The 22,573-nt window shown below is 41.9% G+C and overlaps 2 protein-coding genes across 4 annotated transcripts in view; one reads left to right on the top strand and one right to left on the bottom strand.

Annotated features, from left to right (window-relative positions):
- Window positions 1-11,781, bottom strand: part of LRRC7 (leucine rich repeat containing 7) — a 194,877-nt gene extending 183,096 nt beyond the window's left edge. Inside the window, exons 1-3 of the mRNA XM_015291088.4 lie at window positions 11,046-11,781; window positions 10,739-10,823; window positions 8,959-9,026 (exon numbers count right to left, since the gene is read on the bottom strand). The gene's annotated coding sequence lies outside the window, so the exon portion shown is untranslated. The remainder of the gene's footprint in view (window positions 1-8,958; window positions 9,027-10,738; window positions 10,824-11,045) is intronic.
- Window positions 11,782-11,921: 140 nt separating this feature from the next.
- Window positions 11,922-22,515, top strand: DEPDC1 (DEP domain containing 1). 3 transcript variants are annotated; one of them, NM_001389355.2, is made up of 12 exons: window positions 11,922-11,992; window positions 12,617-12,882; window positions 13,444-13,588; window positions 14,421-14,539; window positions 14,972-15,102; window positions 15,415-15,459; window positions 15,908-16,048; window positions 16,521-17,384; window positions 18,002-18,174; window positions 19,128-19,304; window positions 19,599-19,784; window positions 21,794-22,515. In NM_001389355.2, the coding sequence occupies exons 1-12, from the start codon at window positions 11,945-11,947 to the stop codon at window positions 21,932-21,934; spliced, it is 2,436 nt and encodes an 811-aa protein (NP_001376284.1). In that variant the 5' UTR covers window positions 11,922-11,944; the 3' UTR covers window positions 21,935-22,515. The 3 variants fall into 3 exon arrangements, with proteins under 3 accessions (NP_001376284.1, NP_001376283.1, NP_001012946.1); NM_001389354.2 differs by having other exon boundaries at window positions 15,412-15,459; NM_001012928.3 differs by lacking the exon at window positions 16,521-17,384 and having other exon boundaries at window positions 15,412-15,459.
- Window positions 22,516-22,573: the final 58 nt, after the last annotated feature.

Raw genomic sequence — 22,573 nt, 5'->3', positions numbered from 1 at the left:
GGGAAAAACAGGCAAAAAAGAAAGAGTAATAAACTAATTGTGGATGGGATTGGTTGTGTTTCCAGTTACTGAGATTGCTCAAGACGCAAGACTGCATTTGCTTAGCAGAGCTCATATAAAAAACAACTTCGACTATTTTATTACTGTTTCCAACCCACTTCAGATTAAAAAAAAAGATCATCAATAGTTTTTATATGCAAGTCCAGAGGGAAGAAAACCCACTTTCCAAAAGCAGCATTGGAACTGGAGCTAAGGCACTCTTGGGATAGAGAGATGACAACTCCTAAGTGGACCAAGGACTTAATCTCCATCTACCATAATCTGTGGTACCATCTATTCTGGACAGGATGAAAGGCATTCCTTTTGGACTGCTCTACTGTGCATAAATACTCATCAGAAGCAGCTGAAAAGAAGCCAGGGCAGGAATATCACAGACTGGCTGCACAAAGATGGGAACAACTGGATTTTGAAGGGAAGATGCATTTCAGGTATGCCTAAGGTGAGAGGAGTCAGACTTCAAAACTGGACACAAAGGTTTCTATCCACTAGGACACACCATCAGACCGGGTCCAACATGAAACAAAACTACTAGAAGTTCCCAACTCTATCACATTGGTTCCTTCATGAATCTGGCCTTCTCTTTTCAGCCTTTCTAGGTTCAATAGTTACAAGATTATTTCTAACCAAGCACAACAGAGAGGATCAAGTCTTTCTTCTCAACTCTCCCAACAGCTGCCACCAAAGGTGCAGAAGTTCTGCAATTTCTTCAGGTTCAAATTCCTCTGCTCAGTTAACAGCCCAGCAATTCTTTTGGGCTATCAAGATCTACTCTGCTGAAATGAAAAACTTATTTTTAGCCTTCTATTTAAACAAAATAACCTACTACTGCATGAAGGTCATTTTTAACAACAAGCTCTAACAATTTTAGAATAGTAGCTTGTCTTTGAGTCAGAGAATATTTGGGTTTTTTTTTAAAAAAGTTGGGTAGAAATTGAATAGTTTTAATCTGCTATAAAGGATGCCAGTTGATAATAGTGCACCGTGACCTAGAAAAATATATAAGAGACTGACATTTTTGTCCATAGCTTACAAATTAGATACAGAACTGTGAAAAAAATCTTTAACTCTGCACAACTCAAATCCTACTCACTGTAGATTATACTGTAGTATTATTATGAGTCTACTGCAGGTATGTAAGAGTTGTGTTGACTGAACACTCTTGATGTGTTGTCAGTGCACTGCACTGCCAGATCTGCAAGTGAGGATAATAACATCCCTAACCTCAGTTACAAGTGTGCCCTCTTTGTCAAATTATACTGAACTTAACGAAATAGAAAAGATTCAAGTACCTACATCAAGCAGCACTGTCAAATGCCCAATACATTTAATCTTTACAGGAACCAGCTCATAAGTGATGTTCTGATCTGCACAGCATATGTAATTAAAATGCAAGTGTATGGCTTCCTGAGGGTGATGGGGCAACAGAGAAGACAACAAAAAATTCAACAGTGGCCCTATCTCACCAGAAGTATCAGTACTTGTATGTTAATTGAGAGAATGCTTACTAAGCCTCTCACCTCCTCAGTTCCTCCTGTCCTTGTTTCACATGGCCAATTTGCTCCTCTGTCTTCCATCCAGGATTTTTCTTCAAGTGTTGTTTCTAATCAAATCACAGTGATTTTCAAGTGGTTTTCCCATCTACTTGAATTTTTTTTTCCTTCCTTGAGTTAGTCCTCTGAGAAAAATGCTTGCATAAAGCAAGTCTACCTTCTGAATGTTTTCTGCTTACACATCACCCACAGATTAGGAAGAATAGTAGAAATATGATCAAAATCACACAGGAGATGGAATAAGCTTGTTGCAGCAGAATAGAAACTGCGTTGCGCCTTCACTCCTGCCAGCACTGCCAGCCCAGGCAGCTACTGACATGGATGCTTCAAGACTTCCTCCACATGGTCCAGGCAGGGGACAGGAGAGAAGCAAAGGCTTGCTCTGAGTGTACTGCTTCCACTGATTCATTCTCTTGTCCAAGGAAATCCCCTACTTCCAATTAGGGCAAAACCAGAGGACTAGTTCAAGCTTCACAGTGTCCATTGAAAAGATAAGTGTCACCTGTCTGTACCACTAAGCTACAGCACACAAGGAAAGTTCAGAGCAAGACTAACAAGGGATGAATGAAAGAGGGCCACATCAGTTTTATGCTTTCTTCAATGACTAGAGTCAAGCTCATTTGAATTCCTGCTTGAGTTCCTGCTCCAAATTCCAGCCTGCAGACAGACAGCTAAGGACTGCTGGATATCCACACCTTTTCAATTGCCTTTCTCCACCACCTCACTAAGCTACTTCCCAGGCTTTCATATCCTTACAGATCCTATGAAATACTTGGTCAAGGAGACCTGGACCATATCAGCCAACTTCAGGAGCTCACACTTAGCACATGCTGCTGCCTCTGCTGCTGAGCAACAGCACACGAATCATTGTCCCTGAACAAGATGGCTCCCAGGCTGACAAGCAAGGTATCTGCAGAATTCAGTTTGTGTTAATACGAACTTGAACTAACACATTCCCATAATACAACACCTAAATCACACTCCTACAAAGAAAAAAGCTTCTGAAAACTAATGTTTAATGACTCGAAGTAGATTGTCTGCAGGTTATCTGAAAAAAGCTCACTTTTTTCCTAACAGACTAAAGCAGTCATGGATCACCAAATGCAATGAAAGTTATTAAATGCAAAGGCTAGGAAGCTGGCAATAGCAGCTTTGCAACATCACAACAGATCTGTTGTCTAAAGCTGACAAAGTACTGTTACACTCCAGTTGCAAAAGCAGCATGAGAACTGCTACTAAAACAACGTGCTGTTATTAAGTTGCATTTATCAAATAAAGCAGTTAGTGGTCCTAGAAACAACTTCTCAGGGTTAGAAAAAAGCACTACCACCACCACGTGGCAGAAATCAATCACATCAAGAAAACAGTAAGGACGTGAATCCAGAAAAGCAAGGGCTTGCTCCACCTCCTTTGGAAGTAGTCAGACATCCTAGAGCAGGCTCCTGAACTCATTGATAGAAGTAAAGGTTTGCTACGGGTGTACTTCTGCTACCATTGCTCACTGCAGTGCAGGACTTCGAACTCTGAGCCATGGACCACTTGTCTGCTTTGACTTTCTAGAAGTCATCCCCAGTGCCTATGAGATTTCTCAGGCATCAACAGACACAAGACCGGATATCACAGAAAGCATGCCTGCACCCTTAGACCCTCAGGGCTTAGCTTAGACTCTGATCCTATAGCTCAGCAGTCAGCGCTGTATTGACACAGTCAGTATTGGCACACCCTACCAAGCAGCCAAGCACGAGCCTATTTCCAAGTTTCCCAGTCATCTCTACAAAATTTGTAATATTTGAGAATACTATAGACAATTCAAGAAAAAAATTCTGCTTTTTGTTTTCTTAATACATTCTTCACTTTTTGCAAGCTGTTTGGATCTTCCAATTTGCTTTAACAGTTCAAGAGACAACTGTACTTCAAATTAAGAAATAAAATTGTGCAGCCCCAGCTGGTAGAGGCAGCACGACTAACACCAGCACTAGCCACCATGACTCCACGTGCACACAAACGCCACTCACTTTGCTGGAGAGTCCTGCAGACACTACAGAGGAGCTGAGAAAATCTTAGTGTTATTTCTAGTGACAGGACTGCTCCTTTCCCGGTTCCTCCCAGCATCTCCCTGCTGCTGCTGCCGTGCCTGCCAGCTGCCACCCCCCGGAGGAACACCTGCCCTTCAGAGGCTCGCGAAGAACGAGGAAGCACCAGGACCCGTTGAGATGAATGCCTGAAATCATGTACAACATCCACGCCTACTGCTTCCCGGCTGCTCCCAGACAACAGCAAGATGAAAAATGGTAAGTTTACCGCCTCTAATCCGAGCATTTCCCCTTTTGGATGCGAGTCTCCGCCTCTCACTAACAGCCAGGAGGCGTGGACGTGCACAGTAGGAGAACCATACCCCGCATACGATCCCATCCTTTGATCTTTTCAGTGACTGCCTTCCAAATTGCTGCACTACAGAGCATTTTAATGTATACTTTGTATGGATGGTTACAAGCAAATGAGTGATTTAGTAACAAAGTGTTTGGAGTAAACCAATTGAGTAAAACTGCAGAGGGCACGTGCAATCAGACTGGGTTTGAGCAACAGCTGCTACACATTTGTAGAATGGATCTGATGAACTACTTTGTGAGAGAACCAGGCACAGCTGTGAGGCAATTCATAAATGAAAAGCAACAAATAAGCAACTGCATAAAAGGATTGTTTGTCAGACCAACCTCACCAAGTCTGCATGCTCGCTTTTTGTCAGATTTTGCTTCAGTTAGTTCAGTGGATAAGGGAATCAGGAAGAAATATACCTATATCTGAAGCAACTGCTGTTTACAGGTCTGCAGCAGAGTCAGTCACTCTTCTTCCAGTACAAGGGCCAACAATGGAGTTCAGTAAAAGCTACATGAACAGACATAATGAAGGGAATGTCTGCTTTTTGTCCAGAACACCACCACAGAAGAAAGCTCCTAGCATACCAAGTAAGAACACTGAATTATTAGATGAACTTTTCTTTCACTGTTACACCCCAAAGGAAGCTATGATTTGCACCTTCCCTTCTAAAAATTACCTCAACAGGATGTCACACAACACAGGAGTCACACAGTTTGCACAAAGCCATTAGGGATGCACATGCTAACGGGTTATTTTAGACTCAGTGACAAACTATACTATTCTGCTGATAATTCTTAAAAAGATCAGAGCAAAAAGAGCAGTTTAATTACTTTGGAGCTACATTTAAACAAAAGGTGGCCAAAGATAAATAAGTAGATGCACATAACATTGGGTTAATAGAAATTATAGCATCAGTTAAAAAAAACACTCCACAAAAAGTGCTCTTACTGGACAGAAATAGTGCCATTTGTTATTCCACAGTGTAACCCCTCACTGCAGATTGCCACACAAATGAGGCCCAAAACTAAGTACAATATTCCAGCTGTTACCCCCACATCCCAAGCAGAAGCAATTAACCACATGCCTTGAGTTGCTGGTGCTCTTGCTAGTTAATGCACTACAGCACAGGCCCTCATTGTCATAGAGGCAGGCTGCAGCCCATGCCCAGCTCCATAACCACCAGGACAACCAACTTTTCCCTGCAGAGCTCTTCCAACACAGCATTCACATGTACTTCCTTCCCTTCACTTCATAATGATCAATGATTCTCTGCTCACCCATACTCCCTCCCAGAAAAAGAAAAACCTAAGCAAACCATCTAGTTAGGTGGTTTTGCTCTGTTTCCATCAGAGGAGGGTACTCAAAAAGCAGAGGGATATCCAGCCTTCATGGGAGCTGTTAGTTGGTTTGCTGCACTGCTCATGTTTCATTCCACAAAGAACATTCAAAGAATGTTCAAAGAATTGAGAGATCAGCATAAGCAAGAACAGCAAAAGCTATTGACACCTCCATAAAACAGCCAAGTTTTATAGACTTATTTTTTTATCATAGCAGTAACATAAATGATTTGAGAAATGCTTTCCGGAGTAAAAAAAAAAGTAACTGTTCAGATACAAAATCCATCGCAACAACCAGAAACATCCACCTTATTTTCATACATCTGCTAGCAAGCTGTAGGCAGTGCAGAGCAATAATGCTCTACAGGACAGAGGTGATGTTGTAATTTATTCTTAGAGCATACTTCAGCAGAATTACTTCACTAATAACCTGCTGCAGTACACAGTAATACAGCAGCCCACGGAGTACAGCTGACAGCATGAAAAAAGAATGATTTTGTACAAGAAAAGATATTGATTTCACAGATTACAGCAGAGGTAGCTTGCTTCCAAGGTTCAGATCTCTCCTACTTCCTCTGCCTATTTGTCCTTTCCAAGGTTTCACTCTGCATTTTGCTGGTGCAGTAACTGTAGCTCTTAACAAATCATAGGAGGATTTTCAATAGTCTCAAAGCCATTGAAATCTCACTATGAGAAACTGAGCTGAAGAGCAACTGCTCAGTCTATTGGGCATGCAATCACATCAAGCAGGACCAGCATGCCTTGTACTAGCTGAGTCTTCCTGTGCTGTAATTATCTAACAAGACTCCCACAGCCCCTCCACTGGAAAAGTAACCACATCAGTGTAGGCAGCTCAAGATTTTAACCACCACATTATTTAGGAAAGCATTTTAAAGTACATTTATATACTGAAATCAACTATAATCAGCTTTTCAAAAGCACAAAGGGTTGCCAGGTGCCAAACTCATTAAAATGATCGCTGTGGTTCAAAGCCAACATATTAGGCAGACATTCACCCCCTTGGCACTGCAAGCTCCAAGTGCTTCACACCAGTGCCTCTAGTTTGAAAACTATCACAGGTTGCATTTTGACCAGTGCTCATCTGCTGAGAACAGCTTTCCTGGAGCACACGCCTCTCTCTACTGATGCTCCGTATTCCTTGTCATGACTGGGAAACTTCACATTTCTAAGCACAGTCAACATCCTTCTGAGCAGAGTTAAAACCTCAGCCCAGGGCAGCTGCTGCAGTGACAGAGCAGAGGGATTGCTGCAGAGCACCAGTCAGGCACCACAGGAAAAGCACACATCCTCACTCGAATAGAAAATTATGCTAAAACTGAGTTTTACTACATTAAATTACCTAAAGAGCAGCAGGAATCCAAGGAAAGGCAGGTATAAAAATACAGCTCTAGGATGTTGTTACAATCAGAAGGGCCAGCGCAGCAGAAGGGCAATACAAGAGCATAGTAGCAAAACGACTAGCACCATTGGAACAGTGTTACAAAGGGAAAGGAAAGGGAAAGGAAAGGTGCTCACCCATCTCTGAAGATCTAGCTTCACAGTGAAAACTCCACCAGGCAGGGATCTCCAACCAGAGATCCTTCCCCAGTGGCAGTCAGTCCTTCAATGGGGTCTAAGAGAGGTGCAGCCAGGCTCCACCCCTTCCCGTCCCACAGCTGAATTGCCTTCACCTGTGCTCCCAGGGCTGATCGGGTCCTTTCCCCAGGTGCTCAATCAGTGGGTCAGGCCAGGGCTCTACAGTTCCCATACACAAGCAAATTCTGATAATGAAATAATGTAGAACAGCTTTTACCCATTGAAAAGTGTGTTTAATTCATGTTCTCAAAACAGTAGATACAGAGGAGTTAGATTCCAAAATGCCTTTGGATCTATGTAGCAAGCCATAAGCACTGCACACACCAATAAGAAAAACACTCAAAATCCAGCTCTCCTACCCCAGATGGCTGAGAATTTTAACACTCCCCCATGCATCTCCGTACTTCTGAGAAACTTGGTTTGTGGATTGCATAAACCAAAGGACGTTTAAGAGATGCATCAACACTGAAATATTTTTTTTTTTTACATTTAAATGTTGGAAAGGAAAAGAGAACACCACAGAGTAGAAAAACCCACTTAACAAATCTGCACTTCAGTTTGAAATGCCTGCAACTACACCTGACCATGATTACTCTCATCCCAGCTGAGAAGCCCAGGGGGAAAATGTGTGCATGCCTGACTTGCATACAGGCATCAGGTGCACGAGGCACAGAGCCCTGTGGGGAGGGACCGTGCTCCTCAGTCAGAGCCAGCCACCAGCACCACAGGGAGCTCCAACTGGAAATGCCACCATCAACTTACAGACCTTTTCTCTGTAATTTCTGGTCCCTGTACAGCCTGCACGTGGTTACTCCAGAAGGACTATACAGGGCTGCAGTAGGCAACTGATATTTATGTATTTCTGTGTTTCAGCAAGGTGGGCTGGACCCCACACCAAGCACGCACCCCCTGCAGAGTGAAGCAAGCAAGCAGCTCCATGCTCCTCCTGCAGAGCTGAGCTAGCAAGAAGCACGCCCAGCTGACTGCCTTCACTAAACTACACTTGCAGCCACCATTTAATTAAGTCTTCAGCCAAATGACTAGGGGGAAAAAAGCACGAGTTTATTAATATATCATGATCCCGTATATAAAGAACCTTTGGCAGGATAATAAATGATATATGAAAGGCAAAGCAAAAGGGGCCTAATTTAGGATTACTTCAAAAATACCTCAGGCCTTAAACTATCTGCATTAATTGCTTGAATCCAGAATGTTTCATGCCTACACTTGCAAAGACTTTATTTACAACTAGAACTTCAGATGCACACAGTATCAGTACTTAATCATCTCAAGCATAGTAGCTGAAATAGATAAAAATGTCATTTTCATGCATGGTATCTTTGAAGGCTATTAAAAAATAGAATAGGCTTTCACTAAAGTTGCAGCCTTCCCCTAAGATGGTTACAAGCACCAGTTGTTAATTATAGATTAAACATCTCTACAAGACTTTGAAATCGTACTTGGAACTAACCCCAATAAGCTGAGCTCTGAGCTCAGTGGAGCTGAAAATCCAAAGATCACACAACTTCATACCCACTTTAATTATTTGCACATATTTAGTACAACATGAAGGTTCTCTTGCAAAAAAACTCACAGCACACATCACCCTACAGTAGAATAACATGCATTTTATGACTACTTGAGGCACAGATACTTACATTCTGTTAAGCACAATTCCCTCACCTACTCAATAGATTTTTTTTAGTCTTTTATAGCAGTTAATGTTAATATTAATAAGAAAATGCTCCTTGATTGTTGTTGCAGCTCCAGAAGGGTTTTGCTAACAATTTCATTTGAGCCAACATTAAGAAGAGTTTATATTTTTCAAGATATAACATGAAAGAAATGAAACTCCTACAAGATAAGAGATTGTATAACTATAAAAACAAACATTACTGAAGGCTTCATGACTCCTCTTTACAACTTCTACAGAATATCACTGTACTTTGGTAATCCGCTACAGAACAGCTACTTAAAGCACATCTAGTAGAAATAGCACCCAGACAAGAGAAAAAATTGAGCAGTGTTTATCCTACCTGGTCCAAGGGAAGGTTTACAGCCTTAGTAGTTAATGTTGGGATGACTGCTGCAATGACCTCAGCACCTACCAGCAAGAACAAGAAATGGGAACAGCTCTTAAGCTTTATGGTCTTTATTACTTACTTCTGCTAACCAATACACCTGGGGAGTGACCCCACCCTCATCAGAGAGAACATGCTGCAGCTGGGGCCCAAATCATAGTACAGAGGACAGCTGAGCAACTTAGAGAGCATGTGTCTTTCAGGCATCAAACATCTCTATGCTTTTTGTTTCATTTTGCTAAATATCAGGCAGGTTTGTTTTGCCTACTGTAAGCATGGAAACTGTCCCCTTAAACCCAAAATGTGAACAGACGTGCATGAAAACCTAGAACCCAGAAGCAGGAGTAATTCTGGCCACTCCCTCCCAGCCCCCTGCAGAGCAGGAACAGCCCTAACAGACCTTCCTTTCCTTGCCCCGTTCTTCTTCTGAGCCCCCACATACAGCAGCCAATTCTAACAGATCTCAAAAAGTTGTACTTCTCACCTTTTTTTTTTAACCTGAGAATTTAACTTAAGCTGAAGGAAGAACATTAATAGATAATATGGGAGGTCTTCATCATTCTCAGTACTGTGCTGTCTATGTGGATACAGCCATTGTCAAGGACTCTTTTGCTCAGCACGTAGCAGAATAGCTAACACAGCACCGAATGTGCAGGAAGTCAGGTAATGAATCATATAAAGGAATTCATCCTGCTCTGAAAACTCTAACAAAACAGTGATTCAATTTAGTCTGGAGTAACTGAGTATTGTCTTTGTCATTCAGCACACTGAATGAGAGTGGAGAAAAGAGGTATAGAAGTGAATGAAGGCATGGGAAAAGTTGTATGGAGCAAAAGTTCAGTCTGGCTTACTTTGCATGGCTTACAATGACAAAGCAGAAGTGACAAAAGTGGGGTAGGCAGCAAATGCTTTGGAGAAATCAGATCTCTTCTGCATGTCTCACAAGACATGAAAAAGGCTTTACTTCAGTTGAGTGGGTTGAAAATGATTTTTTTTCCCCCATACTACACAGCTCTATTGTGTAACCTCTCGCTTTAGGAACAAATAATTTTACACTATTGTGAAAGGACCAGACAGTGACATATGAGGAGAAGCTGAGACAGTGGGTTTGCTCAGTATGAAGACATTGTGCTGCTGTCTGCAGCCATCTCATGAGAGCTGTAGAGGTGGAGCCAGCTCTTGTCAGAGGTGCACAATGAAAGGACAAGCAGCAGCAATTCTGACTGTATGTGAACACCTTTACCAGGAAGGTGGTCAAACAGAAGCAGGAGCCCAGAAGGCTTGTGGGGTGTCCATCCCTGGGATAAACAAAACTTGGCTGCCGGAGGTCCTGAACAATTCGCTCTGAGCGAAAGTCCAGGCTGGGTGACCTTTGGAAGGTGTCATCTCCAAACTACACAATTCTGAGATTCTACCTAAAATTACATATATATAAGCAGGGATATTAATTCAGCTGCACTAAACATCAGCAGATCAATAGTAAGAGCTTCTAATTAGCTTTGTTCCTATGTTTAAAAGCAGTAAAACAAAGACTTACAGCTCACACCTCCTGTGTGCCATAACACACAGCAACAAATGAGCCAGAGGGACAGCCACAACCTTGACATTTTAGATGAACTCCACTCATTTCTGCTTTACTTTCTACTGCAACCAGTGGCAGACAATACCAACATCAAACAGTTGTGAAGGAGGCTGAGGGGAAAGGGAACAGCCCTCTCTTTTCTCATATCTTTACCTCGTGTGCTTGGCAGAGCTTCATGTGTGGGGAGTTGCCCCGATGCCCTCCTGCAGCTCGGCCGGGCCAGTATTTGTATGCCTCTCTAATGAGAAAAAGGACAAAAAACCATGTGAAACATAAGGAAATCTCACCGTGAACTCATAAAGCTGGCTTTAAGAATAATTCTAGTGACCCAGAAGTATTTTGTCATTCTAAAAGACTGCTTCTATTTCCCAGCAAGCTCATCACTCTAAGACCGCGCAGTGATAGAAATACAGAATATCTGCCTCTGCGCAGCCGTTTTTCTCCAAGCAGGGAAACCTACAGGCAGCAGCGGGCTTCAGACTGAGCTGTAACAGCGGGAGGAACTCCAGTCTTCATCTCCGAGGACACTGACCACAGCACCGCCGGCTCTCGCAGCACAGCACGGCTCACATCAGGACTGCGGTGTTTCCCAGTCCTCCCTGTCGCTGGGCTTCCCAGAGGTGCCTCCGAAGTCTCTTCACTCGATCTAACTTTGACAAATACAGCAAACATTGCATGCTTTCGAATGAGCCAACAGGGGGAGTACGGGACGCAGTCAGTGCAGGCAGGGCTGCTCCCATGGCTTCGTGCGGGATTCACCGGAGATCTCCCCGGGACGCTCGGTACATCGATGTGCGCTCCCGAGCAGCCTCACAGCCCGGTCGCTGCAGAAACCAGCGCCGCTTTGAACTTGGCAACCGCTCACCAGGTGGTTTTGTAAGCAACACGAGCAGGAGGGCAGTCATTAAAAGCTGGGGATGACGAAAAGTGTCTCTAAAGGCGCTTATGATATGTAATTGCGGCCCCAGGAGACGGACGGGCGTGCTCAGTGGACGGGGCAAGCTACGCAGTTGCAGCGTTTGCTGGTTTAGGGCTTTTCCTTCCTTCAGCTTCCCGTCACGCTAGCTGAGATACCGCCCTGTGAGGTGGACGGGAGAGGTCCGATACCCTAGGGCTGCCTAAACCGTCGCCCCACGAACGAGGAGGAGCAACCCACGCCGCCCGGCTGCGCGCACCGCCCCTCCGCCCCAGGCACCGCCCTCTGAGGGGAGGTGCCGTTCCCGCCTCCGCCTTGAGGCGGCGCTGCAGCCAGCCCGCTCTCGGCACGCGCTCGCCCCGCTCGCCCAATCAGCGGCCGCGCAGCAAATTCAAACCGTGCGGCGGTTGGGCCGCGTCTGGGTGGGCGCCCCGGGGTCAGCGATGGAGCGCCGCCCGGCAGCGCCGGGGCCCTACCGCGCCACTGAGCTGGTGAGCACGGGGAGGGGGGCTGCCGGCCGGGCTCTCGAGCTCCGGCCTGCCTGTGGGCCTTACGGGCCTCTGTCGTGGCTGCGGGGGGGAGATGCTGCATTGCTGGGGGTCCCTCTGCGCGAGGATGGCACGCTCGGGTTTGTCTGTAGCATCGCAGCTGTTGGAAGGGCCCTTTAAAGGCCCGCTGGTCCCACTCCCCGCAGCTGCAGGGACAGCGCAGCTCCACCGGTGCTCAGAGCCCCATCCCCACCCCCGGGTGCCTGCAGCGATGGGGCACCGCCGCCCCTATGCGCACCCTGCGCACTGCCTCGCCGCCCTTGGCGTACAGGGCATTCTCCTTCGACCTGACCCAAATCTCCCCTTTTCTGGATTAAACCCCCCTCCCTGCCCTATCACAACAGACCCTGCTTTAGGGCCCGCCCCCTCCTTCCCGACAGCCGCTCCTCAGATGCCGAGCGCCGCTATCGCGTCTCTGTTAAGTGATGCACTGTGAGCGTTGCTATTTGTTAACACATCAACCTGATTTTGCTCCTACGATTGTTCCTCCCGCTCTGTTCTATCCGTTTGTTGTTGCCATCTTTCAGCTCTAACCTTCTGTCCCTCGTCGTTTTGTGTCCCGTGCAGTGGAATGAAATCACCCGGTACTTCCGAGCCGGCATGCCGCTAAGGACGCACAGGCAGCACTTCAAGAAGCACGGCAGCTGTTTCACGGCCTCGGAAGCTGCAGATTGGCTGCACGAAGTACTGAGGAGCAGCAGTAACTTTGGGCCCGAAGTGAGCAGGCAGCAGACCGTCCAGCTGCTAAGGAAGTTCCTCAAGAATCACGTAATTGAAGATATTAAAGGAAGGTGGGGGGCAGAGAACTTAGAAGACAATGGTGCGCTGTACAGGTACTGCAATGGGAAGCAGTGGGGAGGGATTTAACTGGAGAATCTTATTCAGTGTTCAGAGTTATTTAAAAAAACACCTCACTTCGGGTTGTCCAGCTGAGCCAAAAGTCATCATTTAAGTCATTAAAGTCATTAGCAGAATTTTCCTCAACTTGGGTATATATCCTGCCTGCTGAAGGCTGTGCTCGTGCTTCTGTCTGTCTGGTTTTTTCCTTGACGTGGGTGTTACATGGAAGGGCTTCAGAGGGGATCCAAAGCAAACTTATTCCAGTAGTTCTGTGCTGCAGTACTGATGGCCTCACTTCTGAGTCTGATCTCAGTGCTGTATAAACAGCTCAGCCATCTCCAGCTTGACTTTGGAATTGAGAATAGCCTGAAGTATATCTTATAAAATGATTATGTTAATCAGTGTTCTAAGGAAAAAAAATCAGCACTTTGAATTCCCCAAATCTTCTCAGAATCTTACCACATCATGCTGGTAAGCTGTGGCTTCAGGTAAATGACTGCTTATGTTTTTTTATGTATTCTAAATGCACTTAATGTCTTTCCTGTTAACTCCAGGTTTCCTTCAACCTCTCCAGTTAAACCTCTACCAGCTCCATGTCGCCAAAATGAAAACTTACAAACCTTCTCTAAAGATAGACTTCTTAAGCTGCCACATCTATCAAGGAGAACTCTGAAAAAACACCAATTGCTGACACCTCTGGTAGTAACACGTTTCTTACCTAATCTTCATTACCAAATATCTCCTTTGTCATTTAAAAACAAAGCAAAGAGCCCATACTGCCTGGTAGCAGTCATCCTCTAGGGAGGCAGTTGTGCCACATTCCCATGTGAGTGCAGGAATAGGTCAGTAGGTCCTTCTAGACAGCAGGATAGAACATTTATATAGGTTTGATAGAAAAATGCAGTTCTGTTTTGTAACGAAGTGTTTTGATTATGTGTGCTATTTGTCTTGTGTGTACAAAAATATCGTATTAAACAACTGATAAATATTCAAGCAGAATTCCTATATGTGAAATATGCAGAAATGTAAGGTATGTAACATAGGCACAGCTGTAACACAACATTGGGAATGCTGAGAGGTAGAGCTCTAGAAATGAGCAGCACGATATGTTCTCAGTGGAACTTTTTGTTTGTTTGTTTTCATTTAGGACAAATAAAAGGCACAAATTTGCTAACTGTTCTGCTTGCTTTTTGAGAGAAAATTGAATGTATTTGGCCATTTACTTTTTTTTTCAGGTTAGTGTGTGCACATACTTCATGGTCCTAAAGACAGACTCTTTGCTGAATAATATACTTAAATTTGATGTGTTTCTGCCCTTTAAATTACTGTCTCCTGAAGGGCTTGCATTAGGCCTATGCATAGTGTTGCTTTTGGCTTTCGAAGTGCATATGCTTAATTTCAGTGCTGACGTGGGTAAGGTTCTTTGCTGAATTGTATTTTGGAATTTAATATTCTTCCCAAAGGCTCCTGTTTGTTTCTCTTAGAGGCTTCTTTTCGTTCAGTATAACATGCATAAACCACTCACTTTCAGGATAATGTGGAGAAAACAAAGCTGGATAAAACAGCAGAAAATGAAGAAGATGCACTGTGCAGGAAGGAAGTGAGCCAGGAATATGTGCAAGAAACCTGGAGAAATATCATTCTAATACAGTAAGAAAGAAACTGCAAAAAGTTCCTTCCCTTCCTGTGCCTATGCATTCTCTTTATGTCAGCCCAGTGAAGGGTTTGACTTGCAAATTCTCGAATTTTTTAAGAATAGAAGTGAATATTTTGACTATTATTAATATATGCTTTCCAACGTATTTTCTAACATTAGTTCTTTTGCTTAAGAAACTTATCACTTGTGTTGAGTTATATTTTAACCCAACAGCTGTTCGTTCTTCTCCTGTTCATTGTTTTTCGGTGCTTGTCTCAAGAATAAGCATGCCATCGAACTCTTCTTCTGTAAGAGAGATTTCGTTAAACTGCAAATCAACTTACCAAGCAACTCTTGTTTGAATAGATGCTAAGATCCTGATTTTTGGGTATGGTTATTTTAATAACAGACTTCCTAAACAGCATCCATTTTCTTCCTCTCTACAGTTTGCAAACCATCTTAGGCCTCCCATCCTTGGAAGAAGTTTTGCAGCCAACACAGATAGTTCCTGAGCATGTCATATACAATATGACACACACAAGCAAACATGGTGTTGTTATTTTGCAGAACAAATCAGGTAAGATTTTTCATAGCTTTGCTTAAAGTTTCTGGGTTGTGTAATTACAACAAAGGTAGTAATTAACTATGGCAATAGATTTCATAGTGAGGCTTTTACGTTTCCTTCTCTAAATTAGAATACACTTCAGTATGCTTGTCTGGGAGGTTTTGTAGGTGTATTACATTAATTTGCAAGTACATATGCATAGTAATATTTAAAATTAGCTTTAAATTGAGTCTACTATGTTGACTGTTTTTAAAACCTACCTGTTATTGTTTGTATTAAGTCTTTAGTAATCTGTATAACTAATGCACTTATTTATTTTAGAAGACCTCCCTCACTGGGTGTTGTCAGCTATGAAGTGCCTCGCGTATTGTAAGTAATGGAAGAGCTTTTAAGTTCCAGAAACTTACAGTGAGGGTTGAAAGTGAAATACTCTGGCATGTTAAGATCAATTGCAAATTTCATTTTCAAATTCTGGGAAGGTCGGCATTATTGTAGTTCAGAGATGAAGGAAAATATTAAGCATTTGTGACTGTTTTGATGAGGAATATATAAAGGGCATAAATGAGTTTTGACTTACTGTAGTGGGGCAGAACAGCCTGTTGAAAATGAGCAGAACTCCTCAGTGGATACTGAAAATATTTTACGTTGCTTCTGCTTACAAATGATGTAGTGCTGAACTAAACAAATTACATGTATATTGCTGGCATGGTTCTTCTCTTGTGAAACAGTTATTCCTACAGGAACAAGCTTTCACAATTCTATTTACACCATTTATTTATTAATAAATGCTGAATTTCCTTTCTTCACCTCTTTTTAGGGCCTAGAAATAATGATATGAGCCAGCCAACGTACAGTGGGTTTGAACGGGATGTCTTCAGAACAGTTGCTGATTATTTTGTCAATCTCCCTGAACCATTGCTTACTTTTGAGTACTATGAACTTTTTGTTAATATTTTGGGTATGTATGAATTTAGGAATAACAGGGCAAGTTATAAGTTCATATCACCTGGGGGGAAGAATATATCTGTAACTCAAAGTGAACCATGACCCCATTAATCTGTACGGCAGCTTGAATCTGAGGCTTGTCTTCAATGCTATCATTCTGTATTACATCATTAATTGAAATGCAATTGTATCTCATTCTGTGCAAATTACCATCTGAGATAACTTTCTAGATGTTCAGTAACAGCAATTTAAAAGCACATGCTCATCTTTGTCCCTCACTTTTGCAGTCTGTTGGCATTCTTTATTCTTGCATGTTGGTTGCAATTGATTGCTTGGGGATTGAGCTCTTTTTTTTTTTTTTTCCTTATTTTACTAACTACTCAGTGTCTTATTTGTTGTCCTGTTCAGTTAGCAACTACGTTTCTTTCTGAACTTGTTTGCTTTCATACCACTTGCATCTTAATTTATATTTCATTTTCTGATAGTTATGTGTGGCTTCATCACAATTCCAAATACATGCAGTGGAAAACATTCTGTCCGAGATGAGACCCGTGACCCACAGTCTTCAAAAATTCCTCACTTGAACTCTTTCAAATCAACTGAATGTCTTCTTCTAAGTCTACTTCGCAAAGAGCCAAAGGAAATAAAGGAGGATTATGAAGCTTCCTGGAAGTCATCTTCAGAAGAGTTAGCTGATCAGACACAACGTGCAAAGAAATTGCAGCAGCATAAGCTGGCAAGTAAACAAGGCAGTGCAGACAATCTCATAGGAGGAAGTTGTCAGAATCTTTCAGGTTTCAGGAATGAACAAGATCTATCCCTAACATTTAAGACAAGATGTTACTCTTTGGAGAGAATTGGAAACACTGCCTCGAGAGTACATAATAAAGGAGAATTGGATTCCCTCAGGAAAACTAATGTCTTGAGCACAAGAAATGAGAAACAATGGCTACCATGTGTGTCTAAGACTGATTCCGTGTTGGAGTTTGGTTTTGAAAACACATTCCAAAAACAAACTGATGGTTCAAAAAGAGTGTCTGCCCCAATTCTTCAGGATAGAGAGCTATTTAAAGAAAATCTTAAATCAAAGCAAATATGCAGGTCTCAGGGTTTACTTGGGAGCAGGAGCTCCAGAAGTTGCACTAGCATCAATGTCCCAATTGCTGAAATCACAGTAAAGCCGAGGTCTCAGCTTTGTGGGCAAGGAAGACCAAATACCTCAGTGGCTACTTCAGTGGGCATCAGGACTGAGGTTTCTGACATCACCGTCAGTAAGAGACTCTGCAGAAGTACCATAGAACTTTCAGAATGCTCTTTCACTCACTCTTATGTGTTGACTGGCACGCAAAGTAAGATGGCTTTACAAAGCATGTTGTATTGGCTTACTGTGTTGACTAACTAATCTCTGCTTCCTTACTTTCTTCGACATGGTTACTAGTTTTTTTTAATATCTATTTAACATAAGGACTTAAAAGAGTTGTGAAGTTGTAGCGTTTAAAACTATTTTCATAGCTCTGTTAACAAATAGTAGTGTTATCTTTGGCTTCTCAAATTGGATGTCAGATCATTTCTGTACAGGTAAGCAATGATGCTTCTGACCTCAACACCGTCTGAAGGAGAACTCGCACAGACCTGCCTTTTGGGGATGTGTTTTTACAATCTTTGAAATGTGCTTTCTGGGAATGCTCTCAGAAATAGCATTAGGGTGTTATCTCAATTTACTATGGCCTTAATTGCACAAGCAGTTTATAATAATGAAGTGAACTGGGGATCCGCACACACAAAAAAAAGCATGTAACATTGATCTACAGTGTTACAGCTGATTGACTGCTATGAAAATGAAACATGGATCGTGAAACTGAAACACAGATCCTCTTCATTGGAGGGGGGGCAATTATTTTACTGAATAAAAATCCAGAAAGCTTGTTCAAGTCTTAATGACAACTGTATTACAATCAACTTGTAGATCTCCTTCAACCTCACTTAGAAAGGATTGCAGTTGAAGCACTACAGATATGCTGTCTGCTGCTTCCACCACCAAACCGCAGGAAGATGCAGCTCCTGATGCGAATGATCTCTCGGATCAGTGAGAACGTCGATATGCCACAGCTGCACGATGCCATGAGCACACGTTCTTTGGTAAGACAACTGTGACTGCTGTGTACCCATGGTTTAAAAATATTGCTGAAGGAATGCTGAGGATACTAGCAGTAATCAGGACTCAAGTGTCACTGACTTACTGTAATTAAATAGTGATTGACGGACAGATCTTTGATCTCTAAAACGTTTACAAAAATCTAACTTGTGGCAAGAATTTCCTTGTATCCATACTAATATGTTGCAAATACTGATGTTGCTTTTGCAAGAAAGAAGGAGGGAAATAATTTCTCAAAAGCTTGGGTATGATTGTTTGGTCTGATTTCTCAATCCACTGCCGTTTCAGATTTAAAAAATGTTGGCAATGGTGTTTGTGGATGACCATTCTTGGGCTAAATGTTTGTGTAGTTGAAGTTAAGACAATCCATTCTAGAGAAGAAGAAAGACTTTGCCTAGCAAGCTTACAGGCTAGCTTCTAGGTCTGAAAGTAAGCTTTTACTGGAATGATTCAAGTTGTTAGTAATACTTGTACCAAATAAGATTAAAGAGCATTATCTGCACATGCGAAGTAAGACTGCTGACAGCTGGGGAAAAAAAAAAAACTATAAAGTTTTTAAAAGCCATTTCAAACTGATTGCTGATATGCATTACACCTTGAACAGCTTTAGAGTCAGCCTAACCTTCTGGCATCCCAGTGGCTCAGGACAGCTAATAGAATAGGTACATTTTTCTACTGGGGGGAGGACTTATTACCATCTTCAAAATATATTTCTTAAAATATATTACTGTAAGACTTGTACTCTTCTGTACTGAACAGTATTTTGTGGGTTTCTTTTTTCATCTGAAATAACCAGTTTTCCTCCTCTCTTGACCAGTCAGCATGGACAAGAGAGAATGCAATGAAAGTAGTCATTGGAGAATTCATTGTGCCACAGTGTGGAGTGGAAGACAAATCCCTCAATTGCACATACTAACGATCTGCTAAATACTTCTAGATGATACAGACTTTTTCTCGATGTGTGTTATGCTGTGCAGAAGAAGTAGATCTTGATGAGCTACTTTCTACACGATTAGTCTCATTTCTAATGGACCATCAACAGGAAATATTTAAAGTACCAACTTACCTGCAGGTTGCAGTGCAAGATCACCTAGAATACATGAAGGTGGCTCAGGTTAGTGGCATAACAGAATTTTAAGTACCTTTGCTGACTGTGGAGTGTGTGTTACTTATATGGGCTGGATGAGAACTGCAAATAAAGCCACAGTATAATAAATGCAAACTTGTATTAAGCTGTTGGTGCAATCATAGGCATCGGCTACTTTATAACCCCTTGCAATTTGTGATGTGGCTGTAAGTTAATATGCTTGGATGTTAAATATGGTAGCTTCTTACCAAAACAGGACATCATGTGACTTTAGAAGACCCTTTCTTTGATATTTTTTTTTATTTTTTTTTTTAATTTCAGTGCAAATATCCAGGTGAAGAAATCTGTGCCATATTACCAACCTATTCATACTGTGAACAAATAACCCCTCAGGAGTTTGAAGAACAAAAGGTTTCTACCTCTCAAGCTGCTGTGGCAGAGCTGTTAGAGAACATAATCAAAGATAAGAACTTATCTGTGAAAGAAAAAAAGAAAAAGTTAAAACAGGTGAGGAACTTACTGGATATTTAAGCAATTCTGAAAACACTTCATGTGAGGAGAAGAGCTCAGTCATGAGACACCATTATCAGAGCCATGAGCAGACTATAGAGAAAATGCCTGTTTTACAAGGAGCACTAAGTCTGCTGTTTAGAATCATACCATACAACTGAAAAAACCCCACTATTTTAAGAACAGAGCATCAAATGCTATTTTACACAGTCTAGCAACAGTGATGTTCAGTGATCCAAAACAGCAGGAAACTTTTAAGATGCTCTCTATTAAATAAGGTGTTGTACTGACTACACAGATTGTCATTAGAATGACATAAATGAGTATAAAGTTAAGAGGAGAGACAAAAAGAGACAAAAGTAGTGGCTTTTTTTCTCCTTTAAAAGGTTCAACTCAATCTATTCACAACTCTGAAGCATTCTTTTCTGTGAAATTAGCTTTGTTTTGTAACGTGTATATTGCTCAAGATTATCTGGCATTCCTATGGCCTACTAACGTGTTGCCTAATACTAAAGCTGAAGTGCAGCAATTCTGGCAGGATTTAATACTGGAGGTTTTTTTCTTTTTAAGAAAACCTTTGGCAAGTGTTTCTGAGCAATTGAATAGTATTGTACTTGTCCTAGAATCTCTTAAGCAAGTCTTGTGACTCAAATTTGAAAAAGCAGCTTTTCAAAGCAAGCATGTTTGTTCTGATGTCCCTTCCACCAGCCTCTGCAACGCTGACTTCCATATGTGTGCTGGGAGCTTAATTTTTCCAGGACCAAACTTCAGAAGCCTGGCCTGTTGTTCAAGTTCATGGAAGCTTCCTGCATGTAAAGAAGAGTAGTTAATTACAGTTGATTTAAACCTAAACTTCTGAGTGAGCAAGCAGTAAGAAGTGATGCGTGGCAGCACTTAGAGCAGGTGAAGCAGGAAGGAAGGAAATAAACTAAAGTAGTCTAATAGTAAAACCTGAAGTATATGCTCACATTTTTGTGAGTTCCCACAAAATCCAAAAACAGCTTATACTGTAAGAGCCATGTTTTATCGGCGGTTGTGTTAAACTCTGTAGGATAGCTGTATTGTAGTCGTGCTGGCTGTGCTGAGATAGTGAGCAGTGTGATAAATCTCAGCTCCTTGCAGTGAGGATACAGTTTTGATGCTTTGAATTAGAAAAAGCCAAATGCATGCCACTTCCTAAGGGGTTACATCCAACTTGCATCAAAATTACAAATGATGTAATAATTTTCAGCAGGCTGTGAATTCTACTTAAGACTCCCAATCAACCTTTCAAAAGAAAACAAAGGATAAAACCAAAATATCTCCGAAGCCAGACATTTCTGTCCATCCCTGTCTCTGCAGGAACTGAAAAATAACCTCTCTGAAGTAGTTATCTCTTGAGAGAATGCCTCCAGAAACCTTCTCAGTCTTAACTTCTATTTGGTGAAACGTGTCCATCACTGCGATTTTTTTTGAAAGACAGCCATCCAAGCATAAACAAAATACCCATATTGACAGCATGTCTTCAAATGGTGACTACTAAGTCTTACTTATAGGGTAAACACTGGTCATACCGTTCAGAATTAAATAGTTGGTGACAGAAGCAATAAGCTGTGTTAACTTTTATGCAATTGTTCAGCATCATCACAAGCAACTGCCATTTCAAATGGAGATAAGGGCAGGCAGTCACTGGTTGGAAATGGGATGGTGTGGTGTCTGTTGGAAGGGCTATGCTGGTTACAACAGTTGAAAACCATGAGAATAAAATGAGTTTTCTCACTTCAACAGAAGATGAAGGTCTGACAGAACTTCTCATTCATTGTTTATCAGTTGAGCTCATAAGCACAAAGGGCTGCTGGTCAAGTGTCACAGCAGAGGTACTTCACAAACTGATAGCATTGCTCTTCCTGCTGATGTGTATCTGTATGCAGTGATTCTTGCTTGCATCCCGCATAGCTGGCTTGCATGTGTTTTTGTTGCTTTTTTTTGGTGGAGTCTGATTTAATGTTTTCTTGTGTATTTTCTAGTTCCAGAAGGAATACCCTCTGATATACCAGAACAGATTTCCAACCACAGAAAACGAAGCAATGCTCTTTGAGAACAAACCTACCATCAAACAACCTATGCTCAGCCTAAGAAAACCCAAGTTTCGCAGCCTGAGACATTAATGTCAGCTGCACATTTCCTTTGTGTTGTCTGAATGGCTGCCCAAGGGGTGCTTGGAATGGAAATGTGCAGTGCCTGTGCATGTAGGAGGAAGACATTTACATGAACACTACGCTGAGAAGTGCCAAAGTAACTTTTTATGGAAGTTACTTATAAATATTTATTCCTTTCCTAGAAGTTATGTAACTGTTTACAAATTAATCAATATATTGTGCTCAGCAAAATAAGTGTGAAAATGAAGCTACTAATTACCAAAAATTTATGTATGGTTTTCATATGGGAAACTAATGAGATGCATATTGTGATGTTTGTAATGTTTATTCAGGAACTGGTGCCATGAATTATAGTTTGTGTGCACTCCTAATCGTTTGCTTGGTGTGAATAAGTGCCTGCATCGTTTGGTTTAAAGACAAACATTTTGAGAAAGCAAAGTTGAGTTTGGAACTAAATTAAAACTTGTTTTTGTTATTTCTAAGGGGGTCAGAAACTCACCAGGAAGGGATTATCTGGCTCCTTAAAATACTTGTTTCCTCTTCTCTGAATCACTTTTAAAAAATATTTATTTATATTAAAAGCATTCTGTGTATTTCTGATGTTCTCCTGGAATGCTCATTTGGGATGTAATGATATACTTCTCAGAC

This window comes from Gallus gallus, chromosome 8 (assembly GCF_016699485.2).
Source record: "Gallus gallus isolate bGalGal1 chromosome 8, bGalGal1.mat.broiler.GRCg7b, whole genome shotgun sequence".
Taxonomy (NCBI): domain Eukaryota; kingdom Metazoa; phylum Chordata; class Aves; order Galliformes; family Phasianidae; genus Gallus; species Gallus gallus.
This window is presented reverse-complemented; position numbering and strand designations above follow the sequence as displayed.